The sequence below is a fragment of the Heterocephalus glaber genome, unplaced genomic scaffold, assembly GCF_053883595.1.
Source record: "Heterocephalus glaber isolate CG9 unplaced genomic scaffold, H.glaber_assembly_v1.0 deba00001442, whole genome shotgun sequence".
Classification (NCBI taxonomy): Eukaryota; Metazoa; Chordata; class Mammalia; order Rodentia; family Bathyergidae; genus Heterocephalus; species Heterocephalus glaber.
This window is the reverse complement of record NW_028258296.1, coordinates 43,252,500-43,271,016: the sequence shown is the minus strand read 5'-3', so window position 1 is coordinate 43,271,016 and position 18,517 is coordinate 43,252,500. Positions and strand designations below refer to the sequence as shown.

Genomic DNA, 18,517 nt, shown 5'->3' with positions numbered 1-18,517 from the left:
TATTTCTTATATTATTACTTCAGTTTTTATACTATATGGTAATTTTTCCATAAAGGTAATAATTAAAAGGACAAGTGTGCTATAAAATGACTGGTAGAAATAAAAATTATAAAAATGGAATGTGAGGAAATCATAGTGGGATAGTGAGGCAAATTTTTCATTTATTCAACATATAAACAACATGTTCAGGTCACAGAATGCATAGTAAGGACTGGAGAGAAACAAGTAGGTACAAGCTATGAACACAGGACAGAATATACAGAGTCCACGAAAAAATGTATGCACAATTCAAGAAAAGAAAAAGTTGTAAAATATTTTAATACTAAATTTATTAAGACGTCATGAGATTAATACACGTGACCTTATGCTCCTCAATCGATAACTGTACCTCTGCCATTTTGTCACTGTTGTTTATGTTACTGCTGTTTACTTCATCTGAAGTGGGTATACATTTTTTTGGCAGGTTCTGTACTTCTCCATCTGACTTCCACAAGTATCTAATTTGGGAATTTCTGCATATTTGTCATCCTCAGCAAATGAACAACAGCTCTTTTCCCCAAATATGTGCGATTTTTTCATTAAATATTTATAGAATGCCTGCTGTGCAAGGCTTATTGATACAATGGTGAATCTTAACTAACTGGCATTAACAGTATTTTTACAAGATATGAATATCTAGTAATAAGGCTGAATTTTGTGGACTTAGAAAGGGAGAGGCAAAAAAAAAAAGGAGAGGCACATTACGTAAAAAAATAATACATGCATGAACATTATGTTTCTTACCTTTCATGTACAATTATCTTGAGGCAAATATAAAGGGGCCAGGTCTATTAACCTCACTAGTGGTGCCACATACTAGAACCAGTTTCTCTACAACTGGCATTCAGAAAAGTCATACTATATACTATATACATGTATCTACTATTTTTCTAAGACATAAAATTGAGAAAGCAGACAACACAAAATCTGAGAAGCAGTAGAGTCTGGTATTAAAAGTGGCCCTGGAGCCAGCATGCCTCCTCACTCCACATTTACTAGCTGACTTTCAATATCTCTTTGTGTTTCTATTTCCTCAGGTAGAAAATAAGAGTAATAACAACAGCAATAATAATGGCAATGATAACATATTAGTGATAAAATAACAGCACTTCCTCATAGGATTATCTTAATGATTAATATAAAGGCTAGGAAAGTGCCTAAATAAATATTAGCTACTAGTATTATATAGCTGTTATAATAACATGAATTGATAACCCCATCTCTGGCCAGGGTATGAAGAATTTGTTCTGTTTTATTTGGGATACAGTCTTGCTATGTTGCCCAGGCTGGTCTCAAACTCATGAACTCAAATGGATCCTCCCATCTTTGGCTTCCCAAGTAGCTGAGACACATGTAATGTGGTACCACATCTAGCTTTAAAGAATTATTTTAAAATGTTTATTTATATAAATGCATTGTAAATAAACATTGTATATTGTGAAGGATGGGATCCAAAATATCCCTCAAAAGGTTCACTGTGCTAAAGGCTTGGTTGCCAATGGGATTTTGGGATCACAAGGCTCTAACTTCATCAATGGATTAATTATTAATTAGGGGAAGTGGTAGAAACAGGAGATGAAGCCTAGTTGAAGAGTGGATCATATGCGGGAAGGATGTTGGGGACCATATCTAGCCTCTTCCTTTCAGGCTCTTTCTCTGCTTCCTAGCTTCTGTGGATGAAGAGCTTTCCTGTGCCATACCCTTCCACCATGATGCTCTGCCTCACTTCAGGGCCAGGACAGTGGACCTAGCCAACCATGGACCGGAATCTTTGAAACAATGAACCAAAATAAATCTTTACTTCTTTTTTTTTTGCAGTGCTGAGATGAAATCCAGGGCCTTGCACATGCTAGGCAAGTGCTTGACCACTGAGCTACACCCCAGTTTTGAGACAGGTTTCCACTAAGTTACCTGGGCTGGCCTCAAACTTGCAATCCTTCTGCCTCAGCTTCCCAAGTGCTGGATTGCAGGTGTGTACCCCATACCTGGCTTCAAATCTTTAAGTTGTTTTTCTCAAATATTCAGTTACAGTCATGAAAACCTAACACATCGGTGTACAACATGATGTTTTGTGGGGTTTTTTTGCTTGTTTGTTTTTTTGGTACCAGGGATCAAACTCAGGTCCTTGTGCTTATGAGGCAGGCAGCGGAACCACTGAGCTAAATCCCCAGCCCGAACATAATGTTTTGATGTATGCATACACTGTGAAATGGTCAAATCAAGCTAATTAATATATTCATCTACTCACAAACTTATTTTTTGCTGTTAAAACATTTATGATCTAGTCTATTAGCAATTAACAAATGAACAATACATTAACTACAATCATTATGCTGCACAATGGATCTCTGGGATTTATCCTAACAGAAACTTTGTTTCCTTTGACCAAACAGATCCCTATACATCCCATCCTTAGCCCATGGCAAGCACCATTCTATTTTCTGCTTCAGAGTCTGCCTTTTCCATATTCCACATATAAGTAAGACTGTACAGTATTTGTCTTTCTGTGCCTGACTTACCTCATGTACTATAATGTTCTCCATATTCATTCACCTTGTTACAAATGAGAATTTCCCTCTTCTTTTTTTTTAAGACTGAATAGAATTCTTTTGGATATATCATACTTCTAAAAGTCAATTCAACAACATATGGACACTCAGGGTTATTTCAGTGCCTTGGCTATTGTAAATAATGCTACAACGAACATGGGAGTGCAGATGTCTTTTCCATACATTGGTTTTATTTCCTTTGGATAAATACTCAAAGGTATATCTAAGGAATAAAGAATTCTGTGCCGTCTGGTCAAATAACATTTTCTAACATTGGTTACTTTTGATATTTTCTACTTATTAGTGATTTTTTGTCTTAAAAATAAATTTAATAGAATACGGCCTTAAAAAGTGCATGCATAATTCAATAATTATATTTCTAAGTGTTAATTCTAAATAATAATGGATGTGCACCAAATTTGGCAATGAGTATGCTTATTATAGTTTATTTATAAGTATTACTTAAAAAAGTAAAGAAGAAAGGTTACTTCAAATGGGGCTTAGTGCAATAAGTCATGGAAATTAATGCAACAGAATGATATGCATCTATTTAAAACATCACGTAATTGAATATTTAATGATATGGAAAATTCATTAAATAAAAAATGTGTTAAGTACAGTATGATCTCATTTTGGTTTAAAAAAGATAGGTGAAGATTGTGAGGGTATAGAACCTACTAGGTTATACATTAAAATATTAATAACAATGATTGTCTTAGGATGGATCATATATGGTCAGTTTTTCTTCTTTTTGCATTTCTATTTTTTCCATAGGAATCTATATTACTTTTGCAATAAGGAAAAATTTACCAAAAAGGAGTATAAATGTGTAGTGAATTAAAATCTTGAAAACATAGAGATATTCTCCAGCCAGGGAAAAAAAAAAAAAAAAAAAGAAATCCTCTTAGCTTGTTTACAAAGTAAAAAATCCAATAAACAGATGTGCTCATTACTTTCCTGGACACTCCCTGAATTCACATGTGTTTCGGCCAAAAAGTTCATGTGAAACTTAGAAAATTATTTTCTCTATGAGCACAAGAAAAAAAAAGATGAATAAAAGGCAAACTGGGAAATCCCAAAATATGCAGGAAAATTTTCTTCCTATTATTTCTTTATTTAAGCAGACCAGAATTAAACCCATCCTAACATTCTCAATAACTCTCAAAAGTGATTTAAATGCTTTACAAGGGAAGAGCGCTAAAAAGATTTAAATAATACAGATTCTATCTCTCTGAAGGTCTTCAAAAATATCCATTAGGTAATAACTTGCTTCAGTTGTACAGAACTAATTGTATAATATATTTCTCAAATGTTATAATGAACATATCTGAGATCTAATAATTTATTCTGACCAATTTAATAATTTATTACCAATAAGCATCTTTTAGTTTTCATTATTTTTCTAATCTCTTCATTGGATAAAACTCAGGAGAAACTAGATTCTTCTAAACTTAATTTTAACTAAGAATCTGTAAAAGGGCAGAGCAGCCTGAGGAAGTTCTAAATGAGAAGCAGGATGTACGGTTTCAATAGATCAGAATCTAAGAAATCCACACACCACCATAAATGTGTCTCCAACCACTCATCAGGCTGTCACCTTAAACATGGTATGTCAAGCACGCAATTTAAAACTCTTCATGGCCTCTATCACCATATACAGAATTCCCCTCACACAGAACAAAACCAATAATTTTCTCAACTTCCTAACTATTGTCATGACATCAAGGCACTGGTGATAGCATTATTGTTTATCAGTCCACTGAAACCGAGAAACCTGAGTTAAGGGTCTCATTAGCTCCTCCTGCCTGGGTTATTTTAATAGCCTCCTAATTTGTCTCCTCATTGTTAATCTATTCCCACTTGAATCCAAATAGCATCAACCTGCAGACCATCTTAAATATCATTTTAATTACATTACAACTCAGTTCAAGAATTCCAGATTGAATTTTACCCTATTAGCAGTGAAAGCAAACTCTTTATAGAGGCATTCAAAGCTCTTTTCTAATCTTATCTTCTGCTTCTGTTCAAAGTGAACCCTCTGCAATCAGGCTGATCTAGCACCATCTCTATTAATGTCTTGCTCAAGCTGTCCTGCCACCTCGCTTTCTCGTCGATGCAAATACATCCTCCCAGCATGCTCAACTGAAATGCTAATATAGTTTTCAGTAACCATTATGGGTGTAAACAAATTCTTTTCCTTTAGAGTTTCAATAACACTCACACATTGTCTGATCCACTGTTTAGGCAGTATTTCATACTGTCTCCTACTGTCAAACAATTATACATCTATGATCTACTTTGATTAAGTAAAGATAATTCCTTTGTGGGCCCTTATATTTGTACTTATCACAGCCCCTGACAGAAAGCTAGAAATACACCAAATGCTCAATATTTGGTGAACAATGAACCATCTGCCTGCTTAGTCTTTATACAAAGCATATAGTGTGTGTGTGTGTGTGTGTGTGTGTGTGTGAGCTTCTAAGACTTTTTTCTAACAAATCAAATATTTATATAGGTTCATCCTTGATGGTTCTTAAGACCATCCCTGTGTTTAGTGATCCTCAAGAAGGACTCAAAGGACTCAACACATAGTTGTACTCATGGCTCAGATTTACTACATACAGCAGAAGGATATAAAATAGAATCAGCACACAATTTCTCTAGCATCAAATTGTGACATGTACCATCTACCAGGGAAACTTATCAGAGACTTAATGCTCCAAGTTTTTATTATCGCTGGTCACTGAGGCACACACAATTCCAGACCCTCAGAAGGTGTTTAGCATGAACCACACTGCAGTGTAGGCATAGTGAGCCACTCCTGTCACTTAAGTAAAGTGTCATGCATAGAAGATTTTACCATTCAGGTTTCCAGACAGAAGCCAAGGGCAAGCTGGTAAATAATAGGCTAAGGAGAGCTGTCTTGAGCCTGCTTTGCTAGCTCTTTTACATGTACTTTATTTCATATTTTCATGGGAGAAATGTTATAGTATTGACCGTTTCTAGTTTAAGAGTCCCCTGGAGTGATTTTATAAGAATTCAAATCTAACAGAGATGTACTACTAGTCCAGGCACTCACTAGTTAACAGTTGTGCAATTTTGAAATAATTCACTTCCTTTTGTTATTCTAGGTTTTCTTTTTCCTTGTAAAATGAGGTGCCATGTCTTTCTTAAATCAATATTTTTGTATTTGTTAGGTTAAAAGAATTAAACATAACATCTAAAGCAAACAGCTATTCTTGAACAAGTTTCTTGTCTCCTCTCTTTAAATGGCAGCTGGATGCCAAGGCACTGATTCAGGTACAACATCCTACTAAATCCTTAAAACAATTCCATATGTTGGTGAATGTTTCAATTTTACAGATTTTAGCTTCAAGAGCCTAAGTACCCCATGTAATTTTACCATGGTGGAATTAGAATTTAGACTTACACCCATTTGTTACAGTTTGGATTTGGAATAGTTGTGTTGAAGGGTTGGTCCTCAGCTGGGGTGCTATCGGGAGGTGATAGAAATTTAGGAGGTGGGGCCTAGTTGGAAGAGTCACTTGGAGCATCCCACTGAAGGGTATCTTTTGTCCCTGGGCATCCTGCTCTCTCTATTGTCTGACATTCATGAAAAAGGACTTCCATAACTGCTTCAGAATGGCCAAAATGATAGGACAAATGTGTTCAATGCAAGGGGGAGTATTTTGAGGAGAATTAATGGCAATGTATTTTTTTACTGTTATAAATTCTTTTTTTTTTGTACCAGGGATCGAACTCAGGACCTTGTGCTTGCAAGGCAGGCGGTGGAAACACTGAGCTAAATCCCCAGGCCTATAAATTCTTTTAAATTTAAACACTCACCATATATTTTGATAATCCCATGTAAATCTTTCCTACTTTAAATTTGGGTATTTTGTCACAGTGACAGAAAGCTGGCTAATACACCACACCCTTGCTCTTGGCTTTATACTCACTCTCTATCCAACTTCAAAGGCACATGCTTCTTACTATGAATCATTTCCCTCAAACTTTAGGGCCCTTTTTTTTGCTTGGCTATCCAAAGCACTATTCTTAACCTCATTTGCCTTGATTAAAACCAGATTTTAGTAAGAAGAGGGAGGGGTAAATTTGACTTTTTCATTTCCTAGTCTTTGAAGAGCACAAATCGAATTATATTTCTTGTACCTTAAAACCATTAGGAAGCTGCCTGTTCAGAAACTCCGCAGCACAGTACACGTTTTTCCTTTATTTGGCATCATAACGTTGGAAGTTAGATTTATATCAGGACGTTGGCACTGCACAAATCAGCAGTGGTGACCTTGGAAAAGTTTGTGATGCTTCCTGTGCTTCAATTTATTTGTCCAAAAAGGGGGATCCCTACCCTCTAGGCTTGCTATGAGAATTAAATAGAAGAGTATATTTAAAAGGCCCAGTGGATATGTTTGCTGAATAAATGGTTGCCTGCAATGACTGAATAACTGACATGTGAGCAGTAGGCTAAATCAATACTCTGAGGAGTAAGGAGGTGTACAGTAGACAAGTGTCCTGACCACCAGGTGTCACCACTGGGTCAGGAGCCCTGGTCTAACTGCTCCAGGTGGAGTATGGCCCTGCAACAAAACAGTCTGGTCCTCTGGGTTAGGACGGTCACTTTCCCTTACAGAAAGGACATTCAAAATTGGCTCAGGCTTTTTAAGATCGTAAGAGCTGGTACAGTATTTTTTTGCATTACTTATTGCTTTCTTACATGTGTTAAAATTACGAGTATAATTAGCTGAATATCTACAGATTTGTCATCGTTTAATTTTTAAAATTATCCACAGCAGATTTTTTTTTAAAATGTCGAGAATAGTGCCTCATACATCCTATGCTTTAGCCAGCTAGCCATTTGCTGGCTTCTACAGCCTTCTGTAGTACCAGTGTGGACAATTTTCTGGGGCACCGACATTATTGATGGGCCCAACCCATTGAGATTACTACTTCCTTTATAAATGGGATGACAGACAACAAGAAAGCAGAATATTTTTAGTACAAAAATGCAGTCTGTGATCAGTATATACAGGCAAAATAAGGATTAACTATTAATCCTTTTCGTTGGCCTAACGAACTCAAAAGTTCATTTAAAACAATTAAGTTTTCTACTTTCTTGACAAGAAATCACGGCAGGGCAAATCTGACAACCTGTGAATACCCCTGAAATTACTCAAGGAACACTGTCACACCTGACTGCATTCTGTAACCCGCTGAGGTCTCTGGCGAGTGCCCAGGGCTCAGTTCGAAATGAGGGCTCCTCCGGTTCTAGGTGCTCCACACTGAGACCCACTAGTGGCCGCTTCGAGACGGGTGACTCGGTGAGAGCGCCCAGCTGGAGCACAGACCGAGCCTCGTCTGCTAGAACACTGGACCCAAGTCAAGCCGACCAGGCCATCCCGGCACAGCCCACCAGGCAGAGGAGTTGTGCCACGCACAGATGCTTCAGTGCGGGCTGGATTCATTTTTGTCTTTAACAAAAGCTCAAGTTCCACTTTATATCTTACAAATATGAAGATGTCTTAAGGGAAACCAGACTCATGCTTTCCCCCCTAGCCAGCGCTCCCATTTCTGGGGAACTGGGAGGGAAAGAGCAGGCAGCAGGAACCGTCTGGAGTCAAGAGCGCTCCTCACTGCCGAGCACTCTGTGCCGGTCAATGCCCTCCTGACCGATAGACCCCGCGCGGGTCCCCGGGGACGGCGCGCTCCCGAGGCCGCCGCCCCGCTGCTGCAAAGGGGCCGACGCGAGGGCGATCCCAGCCCGCAAGCCGGGGACAGCGGCTCGCGAGGGCGGCGAGCGTTACCTGGACGACTCCGCGGTGAAGCTGCCGCCGTCCAGCAGCCGCATCTTGCAGAAAAGGACCCCGTTGACGAAGGGCACCGAGGAGAGCTCCTCGAGCTCGAAGTCCACCTTAAACTTAAACTTCTTCTTCTTCATCATCGTGAGAGCCAAGCGCCGGCGGGTGCACAGCGTGGGCGGGCGTCGCCGCCTCAGCTTGGCCGAGCCCCGGATCCGCCCAGCACCATGGCTCGGGCCGCGAGTTGCGCGCGGGGGTGCGGCCGGGGGGCGCCGCGGGACAGCGGGGGTCGGAGCCGGGGCCGCTGCCGTCGCCTCTCGCGGCAGCCCAGGCCGGAGCGCGGCGGCGGCTGCGGCGCGGACCCCGGCCGCCCGCAAGGAGCGGTCGCGCTGCAGCTCCACCTCGGAGTGGGCGCCCTGCCGGTGCGCAGCTCGTCGCCGCCGCCGCCGCCCGTCTGCGAGCGGAGAAGAGGGAAGCGGAGAGAACGACCGCCGCCTCAGCGCCTCGGCCCCGGACGCCCCCAGCGGCCGCACCCTGCAGCGCACCCGCGGGGCGGAAGCAGGAGCAGCGGGAGGGCGGGGAAATTCGGGGCGGGAGGGTGCCTCCGCGGGGAATCTAACCCACTACGGCAGTTAGCCGCGCGCCACGCTTCTCGGGTTAAAAAAAGACAAACCCGGCCAAAAAAGCTTACTTTTGCAGCTTCCTCTGCGCCTTTCCTTTCAGTTTCCTTGCACCCCCTCTTTTCTTCCCTTTCCTGTGATTTCTTTCCCTGGGGTTTAAGAATCATGGGTTAAAAAGGGCAAACAATCTACTACGTTGTTTGGGTCAAACGGAGATCCAAGAACTAAAATTTCCTTTCGAGTCTCTAAATTCACGAGACTTCAAATGTAAAACGAAGACAAGATAGGAAAAAGGAAAGGGATTAAGGTGATGAAGGCCTTCGAAGTGCCCATGCAAGGCACTGCTCAGCCATTTTCTCGTGTTGATGCCCTGTCTAATCTTTGTCACCCAGGATAAAAGATAATAATCTGTCTATATAAAGAAGAGAAATACTTAAAATCAAATTCTCCAAGGCAGGCTTTAAAAATCTCCCTAGATGAATAGCAATCATTTGCCTTCTGTAGGCATATGCAGTGTCTACTGTTAAATGTGTATGACTTAGTTACATAATGTTCCTGTTTTGTTTGTTTGCTTTGCAGTCCTGGGGATTGAACCTAGGGGTCCTGGATGTACATGCCAGCTAAGCTACACCCCCCCCCCCCGCCCCTTTGTTTTGAGACAGTCTTATCAAATTGTCCAGGCTGGCCTCAAACTTGTGAGTCTCCTGCCTCGGCCTCCCAACTAGCAGGAACTACAGGTATGCACCACCTGCCCAACTATGTTTGTTTTTAAAAACTGAAGTCTGGTCTTTTTAATGCAAAGATTCTCTTGCACTAAATTTTGAAAAGACATAATTGATTCTCATTTATTCATTCATTCGTGCGTATAAAAATATGTATTAACTGCCTAAAATGTTGGCCACTGGCTACAATAGAACCAGTGATCAACAAACAATAACTGCCCTTAAGAATTTTACCATCTAGGCCAGGGATTTAGCTCAGTGGTTGCAGGCAAAAGGTCCTGAGTTTGATCTCTGGTACAAAAAAAAGAAAAAAATTGCTGTAGAGCAAGCCCAGGGGATTTGGACTAAAAAGAAGCTACAGAATTGATGATCTAGGTCACTGTTGGTCTTGGCAAGAGAAATCTTCCTACGTGATAGTGGCAAAGTAAGATTAAAACGTCTAGGAAGTGAATGAAAAGTAGTGATGAGTGGTGGGTGACTAAAAAATACTTCTCATGATTTTTTGTCAGTGAATAGAGGATTGTAGCTGGAGGAGGAAATGTGATATTTAAGATTTTTCAATGATATTTAGGAATTATCCAGTATTTATTGAGTGCCTGTTCTGTGCCAAGCACCTTAGTAGTTCTTATACACCTGAGTTGCAGTCCCTGCCCCAGGTCTCACAGTTGATTGGAGGACACACTTAAGCAGGCAGTTGCAGTACAATATAACAGTGAGTGCTATCTATAGATTATGGTGAATAGAGACTGCTGTGGGAGAATAACACCATCTATCCAGGTTAAGTAGGTTTATGAAAGGCTTTCTGAGTAAGTGACATTTGAGCTGAGGCCTGAGTGATGAGAATGGGGGTGGAGAGCAGTTTTTCTATTCTGTGCATGCAGAAGCTCAGAGGAAGAGAGATTGAGTTGCAGAGGGAACTGAAATTAGTCTTGTCTGGCTGCAATTTAAAGTGGGGTGTGATGACAGGGGTACAGTTGGAAGCCACTGAAGTTTTAAAACGGAATGATATATTCAGATTTGCATTTTATAAACATCTCCTACTGTAGTAAAACTGAAAGACGGTTGACAGTCTGGTACTCTTTTTTTAGAATTACAATTCGATTATTAGACAGTTGGTGTGAGTCAGGATCAAGGCAGGAAACAGGCATCATACTCAAAAGTGTTCACATGAGGAGAATTTAATGAAAGGATTATGTACAGAGTTGAGGGCAGGGTGCAGGGCCCCACAATCTGCTGGAGAGTTGGAAGGAGGCAAGGATAAATAACCTGACTCCCCTTACATTCTGATGTACTTTCTGATCTTGTGCCTCTCATGATCTCAACCAGTTAGAGGGCAACAGAGATTGGAAGATGCCATTCCTGGAGGACAGTCTCATAAGCACACAGGGGTGAGAATAGATGGAGGTGAAGGGATAGAAAGCTGCTAGCACACATCTGATTCATCCAGGGCTCTGTAGGAATCCAGAAACCCTTTAGATATTTCAGAAAACAAGGGAATTGCATCCAGCACTTCAGTGCTTCTGAAATCCTTGGAAGGGCTTGGAGGAGTGGAAATCCACAGAATATTGAATTCCAAGTCACATCACTTGGGATAAACATTACTAGTCTGGTCCTCCTGTCCTTCCTGGCATATGGAAGTTTACATTTTCCAGTCCACTTATAGTTAGGTAATTCTGGCCAATAGTATGTGAGAAGTGATGTGTCACTTCAAGATGAGACAGTGACAAATCTTTGAGCAGTTCTCTAGAGTGTTTCTTCCTTGCCACGATAGTCACAGAGGAGACCTTGGGTTAAAATGTAGTATTTACAAAATTGAAACAGCTCAGATTTCTGAGTAAGATCATGGGAAACAATGGCCCGTGTCTGCAGTTAACACTTTAGAGTAAGAAATTTTCATTGTACTGGGGCACTGAAATATGGAGGATTACTTATCGCTATAGCATAAGGCTAGTTTATTCTGACAGAAATGTAATTGAGATAGGAAAGATTGTATGAGCTCATCTCATGTTTCTATTGTATTGAGACAGACACTGCTACTACAGCTGCTGCCACCAGCAGTAGCTCTCATAACATGAAGATTATAAGGAGTCTGGATGTCATATACATGTCATTACATTTGGTCACAAATGCAGGAAGACAGCCTCTACTTACTTGCACCTATTTAAAACTAAATACAACTCTTTGGCAGAACTTATTTGTATCTAGAACTCCAGCGGCAAGGGAGTTTGAGAAAGATAATTTTCAGCTTTGCAACTTCTTCAAATAGGATAGTGGAATGAAGCTCAAGTAGTAGGTCTCAGTATTTACCCCAGATGTGTAATGCAAGTTCCTAAAAGGCAGGGATGGTTTGCTAAACATCCTTTTATCTTTTGTATCTAGTCTGACACCTGACATTAGTGTGTGTTCAATAAAACTTACTTAAAATGATCTGAACTTATAGATCACCTTAAGTGTTTTACCTCTCAGATGAAATAATGGAACTGCAAGACATGTGCCAAGACTACTTGCTAACAATTTGACAGTTCTTATAATACTCTCTATTATGTCTTCTTCAAGGACATTTCCTGGAAGATGCACACTCCTTTTGTTCTTAAATTTCAGTAGTCAATGCAACATGAACAGAAATCATAGCACCAATTCAAGGCCTGGCCCATAGAAACCTACTACACGTGATTCTCCTTCAGGTCTTGCATATGGCTAGTTGGATTTTTATATCAAGAGAAACATGGGAAGTTACAAAGTGAAGATGATGATCCTCCATAAGCATAGATCCCTAGGTGACTATGTGGGAAAGGATTCCCCCTCACCCTGACCAGGAACACCTATGCTGAACTATTATGTGAGCAAGAAATGAACTTTTGTTGTGATATTTTGAGTGTTTTGAGGTTTTTTTTGGCCTCAACAGCTAACATTTCCCTAATACAGAAATTGTTGTAGAAGGTCAGGTGCTACTGTAAAGATCTCACACTAGACAGGCAGGCAGGAGACAAAGAAACTGTTACTGGAGACTGAAAATAGGAACCCATGGCAATATGTCTTAGTCCATTTTCTGGTGCTAAAAACACAATACCACAGACTGAGTATGTTATAAAGAAGAGGTTTATTGTGGTTCATGGGTCTGGTTCAAACTGAGGTGCTTCATGTGGTGATGGCCTTCTTATTGGCGGTCTCTAGGTGTCATGTGGAGAGGGTCACACAACTTGGGAGAGACCTAGCCACACTTGCTTTTATGGCAGACTCACTCTTGAGATAGCCTCTATTAATTCATTAATTGTATGAATAAATCAATCTATTCAAGAAGGCAGAGCTGTAATAACCTTTTAAAGGTCCCAGCTCTTAATACCTCTTAATAGGAATTAGATTTCAGTACAAATTTGGGGGATTTGAACCATATTCAAACCATAGCACAAGACATTTGATAAGAGTTACCTGCAATAACATAGAAGGAAAAGAAGATGCCTATAAAGTTTGTAGCTCTAGAATAAGTTGGAAAATGGAATATTAGCAGCTTGTGTTTCCTGGCTGCTTTTGGCAAGATATTAGAAACATGAGATGAGCTCATACAATGATAGCAGGTTTCCAAGCATGAATGAAAAAGGAAGACAGAGAGTACAGAAATGTGGAGCCTCAAGGGGTTGGAAAAACCAACTGCTCTATGCTTCAAAGAATAGAAAATAAGATGGAAAAGCTTTTGAGAAACAAGAGCCCATTAAGACTCAGCCAGGTAGTAAAGATTAGATTTAGGGCATGATTTCACATTACAGTCTGATGGTCACCAAGTAACTGCCTTAAAATCGAGATGAAGAGAAGCAGGACGAAGATGAAGAGAAGGGAGCCTGGACGCAAAGGAAAAAAAAAATCAGGATCAGGAATTATCTGTAGGAAACTTTAGTGTTACTGGCATATGGAACTGACTGGAAGCAAACTGATCAGAAGTGTTTTCAGTTTTGGAGGCATTGTACTATGAAAGAATCATGAGCTGGTTTTAAATGCTGTACCCTCCCCAAGGATGTCATGCTCCCAGCATCTGCTTCACGTGTGGGCTTAGAGGAAAAGCTTCCAGAGAGCAGAGTCAGTGACTCACCAACAGTGCAAATGGGATATAGTAGAGGAAATTCTCTGCCGCCAGTTCAGGACCATCATAATGTGTCCTGGCAGAATTTCATCTTTGTAATGAGCCAGTGTCTTCATTTTTGCCCTTTCCCACCTGGAAGTATTTTCTGCAACACATTTGCTCCATCATTATGTATTGGATGCAATAGGAAAGATAGTTTATTAGTTCACAGGTCATAGTAGAGGTTTTCCCCTTGGCACTACTAACATATTGGGCCAGACAATTCTTTGTTGTGTGGTGTTCTGTGTATTGTACAATGTTCAGCAGCCTTTCTGACCTCTACCCTCTAGTTGTCAGTTCCACTTTCTGACTCCAAGTTGTGTCAGTCAAAAATGTCTGGGTGTATGTGATAGAATGGGGTACAAAAGCAACTCTGGTTAAGAATCACTGGCCACTCAGCATGATGTGCAGTTATATCCAGACTTGATGGAGAATCCTGTGCATTACCTGGGGGTTCTATACTTTGAGCTTAATGCAGTGACTGGGAATTTAAGCTTATCTCACTTGGTGAGAGAATGACTGTTATTTGTTTGGAAAGAAGGGTGAAATTGTTATTTGGTGACCAATTAGATGGACTATGGCATAGAATTCTAGGTCATCAGCAAGCTTGTTTTCTCTTCTTAAGTGGAGAATGTGACTATATTTTCCAGTCTTCTCTGCAATTAGTTGTTGCTGCAAGACTGAGTTCCAGTCAATGGGATTTTGTACAATTTCAAGGCTTTGCCCACAAAAATCTCCTGTGTGAGATCTTTTCATTAGGGCTGGGGATTTAGCTCAGTGGTTCTGCTGCCTGCTCCACAAGGGCAAGGACCCGAGTTCAATCCCCAGTACCAAAACAACAACAACAACAATAAACAAAACAAAACAAAAATCCCACAATGATCCTTACACTCTTCTCTCATCTGATGGCTGGATGTTGATGTCAAGGATGATCTTGAAAGTTGGTAACACCTCTATTAATCCACAAATAGTAACAATTTACAGCAGAGCCCTCACTAACTTTCCTAATCACACTGACCAGGAAGTTGATCTGTGAGGTAAAAAATTAGCATTTAATTTTTTGTATGTGATTTCAAACATCATCATCATCATCATCATCATCATCATGCTGGCGATTGAACTCAGGGAATCATATATGGCAAGCATGTTGTAGTACTTGGCTTTCTGTTGCTATGACAAATAATCTGACATAAATGACTTACATATGCCAATCAAGGCTTTAGCACATGAATTTAAGGGACACAAATTAAATCCTTAGCACTCTGCCCTGGATTCTAAAGACTTGTGCCTACCTCATAATGCAAAATATATTTAGCCCATTTCCAAGTGTTCCCAGTCTTGATACTTTCAGGATTACTCAAAAGTCTGAGGCTAAAGTCTCCTTTGAGACTCAAGACTATAAAATTTTAAGACACAAGACTTTGAAACACAAGACTTTGAGATGCAAGACTGAAAAAAAATTTTTTTTCTACAACATAGATGGAACTAGATATCACTACATTTTAAAAAAAATTTTTCCCCATTAACTTTATTGATACATTTTAGGTATAAAATACAGTTACATTCATTACTGGGATCTTGTACCATTACATGAGTCTCTTGGTTCTTATTTATTTTCCCCTTCCCTTGCATTCCCTTCACCTCCTCCACCCTTCCCTATTTGCAAAGACCTTGTTTCCATTTTTTCCTCTTCTCATATTTTTTCCTTTCCCTTTTTTACCTTACCCTACCCCTCCCAATTCCCCTGCTCTTTTAGACCTTTTCTTCCTGTTACACAATATCAGTTATACATTTTTTAAATTACAATATTAAGATCTAGGAGACATTACCACAGATTTTACAGAATTTAAAAGGATATAGAAAGCATATTACAAAAATCTGTTTTGAAATAAATTTTACAACTTCTAAGAAGTACCTTAGAAGACAAATTAATGAAACTAACTCTGGAGAAAATATAAAAACTGAATAGCACCTATTAAAGAAAGTATATCCCTAGCTTGAAAACCTACCTATATGACAACAGCAGGCTCATAGACATTTTAACTGATAAATTATATCAAACAAAGCAGAAAAAAGAAGGAACACTTCTCCCCTCATTTTAGGAACTCAACATTGTGCTAATCCTAAAATTGGATAAAGATAATAGAAGAAAAAAGTATGAACATAGAAATTTGTTTAACAAAACAATTAGAAGTCAGATCTGGCAGGATGTAGAAAGTGGTTTTGTTATAGGGATGGCAGTGTTGGTTCAGCGTTGGAAGATCCACCCCCAAAAGTCATCATTTTAATAGAGGAAAGGAAAAAGCTATATGATCCTGTCACTAGTTGGAGAAAAAGTATTGGACTAAATTCCACAGCTGTTCATGGTAAGAGCTATCAGGAGACTAGAAGTAGAACAGAACCTCCTCGACAGATTATAGACATGTACTCCATACTTCCAGCGAGAACGCCTTATATGAATGGAGAAGATACAACGCTTTCTCCTTAAAGTGGGGAACAAGGGCAGATATGCTTACTCTTTATCTGTCCATTAAACTTTGAAACCTAGGCCCCACCAAAATAGTCTGGCAATAAAATGACACAATTAGGATAGGATTGGCAAGGCAGAAGCAAAATCTTTATATGTAGATGAAATGATCATCTACAGAGAAAATACTAAGAAATCTCTAGGAGCCCCTCGAACTTGTATTTGAATTTAGCAGGATTAGAAAACACAAGGTATATATAAAAATTCAGGTCTGTGTATACTTGCTATAAATGAAGAATTGGATATTGAAATTTAAAAGTTATGTAGGAGTACAAAGGACCTAGAAAAGTTAAAACAAAACAAAACAAAAACAGTGTTGGAAGATGTTTAGTACCTAATTTTAAGACTTCTTCTAAAGCTAGAGTAATCAAGGCACTGTTGGTGTAAGGAAAGACATATAGATCATTGGAATAAAACAGAGAATCTAGAAATAGAACAACACATATATGGTCCACTGAGTTTTGAAAGATTATTTAACATTAGCATTTTATAGGATATAAACTCAATTCAAGAGCCGAGGAAGAGATAGTGTTTTCAGCAAATGGCATTAGAACACCTGGTATCCGTATATAAAAAATTAACCTCAACCCTTTATTTCCATACATGAAAATAACTTGAAGGGATCTATGAACCTAAACAAAAAAGCCTAAAAGTATAAAACTTTAAGAAGAAATTATAAAGGAAAGTATTTATGAATTCAGGGAACTACCTAGTATACAAAAGACATGATGTATAAAAGAAAAAAATGGATAAATGAGAGTCCATCAAACTTTAGAACTTTAAATGACATCATTAAAATGAAAAGTAGTCCTTAAACAGACCATATTTACAATGCATATAACCTATGAGCAGAATATATAAAGAATTCTTAGAGCTCATTAATAGACAACCCAATTAAAATGTAGACATAAGAAGATGATAAATAGCCAGTATAGCACAAGGAATGGTGTGCAACTCTAGAATCAGAAAAATACTAATCAGTACAATAATAAGACTGAATTATACACTCATTAGGGAGATGAAGTCAAAAGTTTTAAAAGCCTTGTCATGACTTTTTCTTTTTGTTGGCTTCTCCCCCTTTGCGTTTAATTTGTCATGCCCAATGGATTCATTCTGCTGGGTTTCCTGGGGTTGTGATCCTCATTGTCTTTTCCTAGGGTATTGTCTAAAATTTTTTGGACTGCCAGTTTGATACTCATGAGGTTCCTGAGGTGCTCTTTATCATGAAAGTATCTTATTTCTCCATCAATTTTGAAAGATAGTTTTGCAGGGTACATCAATCTGGGTTGGAGGCTGTTTTCCTTTAGGGCTTGAAATACATCACTCCAAGCTCTTCTTGCCTTGAGGGTTTGCATTGAGAAGTCTGCTGTGATTCTGATGGGCTTTCCTTTGTATGTGATTTGTTTCTTTTCTTTCACTGCTTGTAGAATTTTATTCTTCTGTTGGATTTCTGGAATCCTAACTACTATATGCCTATGTGTAGGTTTTTTTTGACTAAGGCTAGTTGGAGTCCTGTATGCCTCACTTATCTGTATGTCAAGTTCTTTTCCCCTCCTTCGGAAGGTTTCTGCCATCACTTCTGTGAAGAGTTTTTTTATGTCATCTGCACTCTCTCCTGTTTCTTCATTGACTCCAATCAGTCTTACGCTATTCTTCTTTGCATTGTCTAGCAGCTGCTGGATTGATTTCTCATGTTCCCTTACAATTTTAAAGCAATTTTTGCTTTTCCTGGTCACTAATTGCAATCTTATCTTCTATATCTGAAATTCTATTCTCACATTGGTTCATTCTGCTGTGCAGACTTTCGATGGAGTTTTTAATCTCTTGGAAATCTGTTTGTATCTGTTTTATGGATTCCATTTTTTTCCTATGTTGGGATTCCATCATATTCCTCAGATCCTCTATTTTTTTTTATCTGTGTCCTCTCTAGATTTATTAATCATGTCTTGCACCATGAGCAAAATCTTTGCTGTTATCTGAGTAATTATTTCTGATTTCATTTTTCCCAGATCCTCTTTTGTTGCCAGTTCGGAGAGTCCGGTGGTTGAATATCAGGGTGTTCCATCTCATTTCCCTTTGGGGTTGCTGTAGGTGATCCAGAAGTCTGTTTCTGAGGCTTGCTTATGTGTCTTC

The 18,517-nt window shown here is 39.2% G+C and overlaps 2 protein-coding genes across 5 annotated transcripts in view; one reads left to right on the top strand and one right to left on the bottom strand.

The window, feature by feature from the left end:
* Eeig2 (EEIG family member 2) overlaps nucleotides 1-8,580 on the bottom strand; it is a 99,184-nt gene extending 90,604 nt beyond the window's left edge. For all 4 annotated transcript variants that reach the window (XR_015452022.1, XM_021265585.2, XM_021265587.2 and 1 more), the window contains exon 1: nucleotides 8,408-8,580. Coding sequence is in view for 3 of the 4 variants with exons in the window: in XM_021265585.2 (XP_021121244.1) it covers nucleotides 8,408-8,544 (137 nt within the window). In the remaining variant the exon portion in view is untranslated. The remainder of the gene's footprint in view (nucleotides 1-8,407) is intronic.
* LOC110351032 (uncharacterized) overlaps nucleotides 1-18,517 on the top strand; it is a 72,696-nt gene that overhangs the window by 30,560 nt on the left and 23,619 nt on the right. The window contains exons 2-3 of the mRNA XM_087212640.1: nucleotides 7,782-8,019; nucleotides 8,160-9,758. Of these exons, the coding sequence (XP_087068766.1) occupies nucleotides 7,782-8,019; nucleotides 8,160-9,195 (1,274 nt within the window). The 3' untranslated portion in view covers nucleotides 9,196-9,758. The remainder of the gene's footprint in view (nucleotides 1-7,781; nucleotides 8,020-8,159; nucleotides 9,759-18,517) is intronic.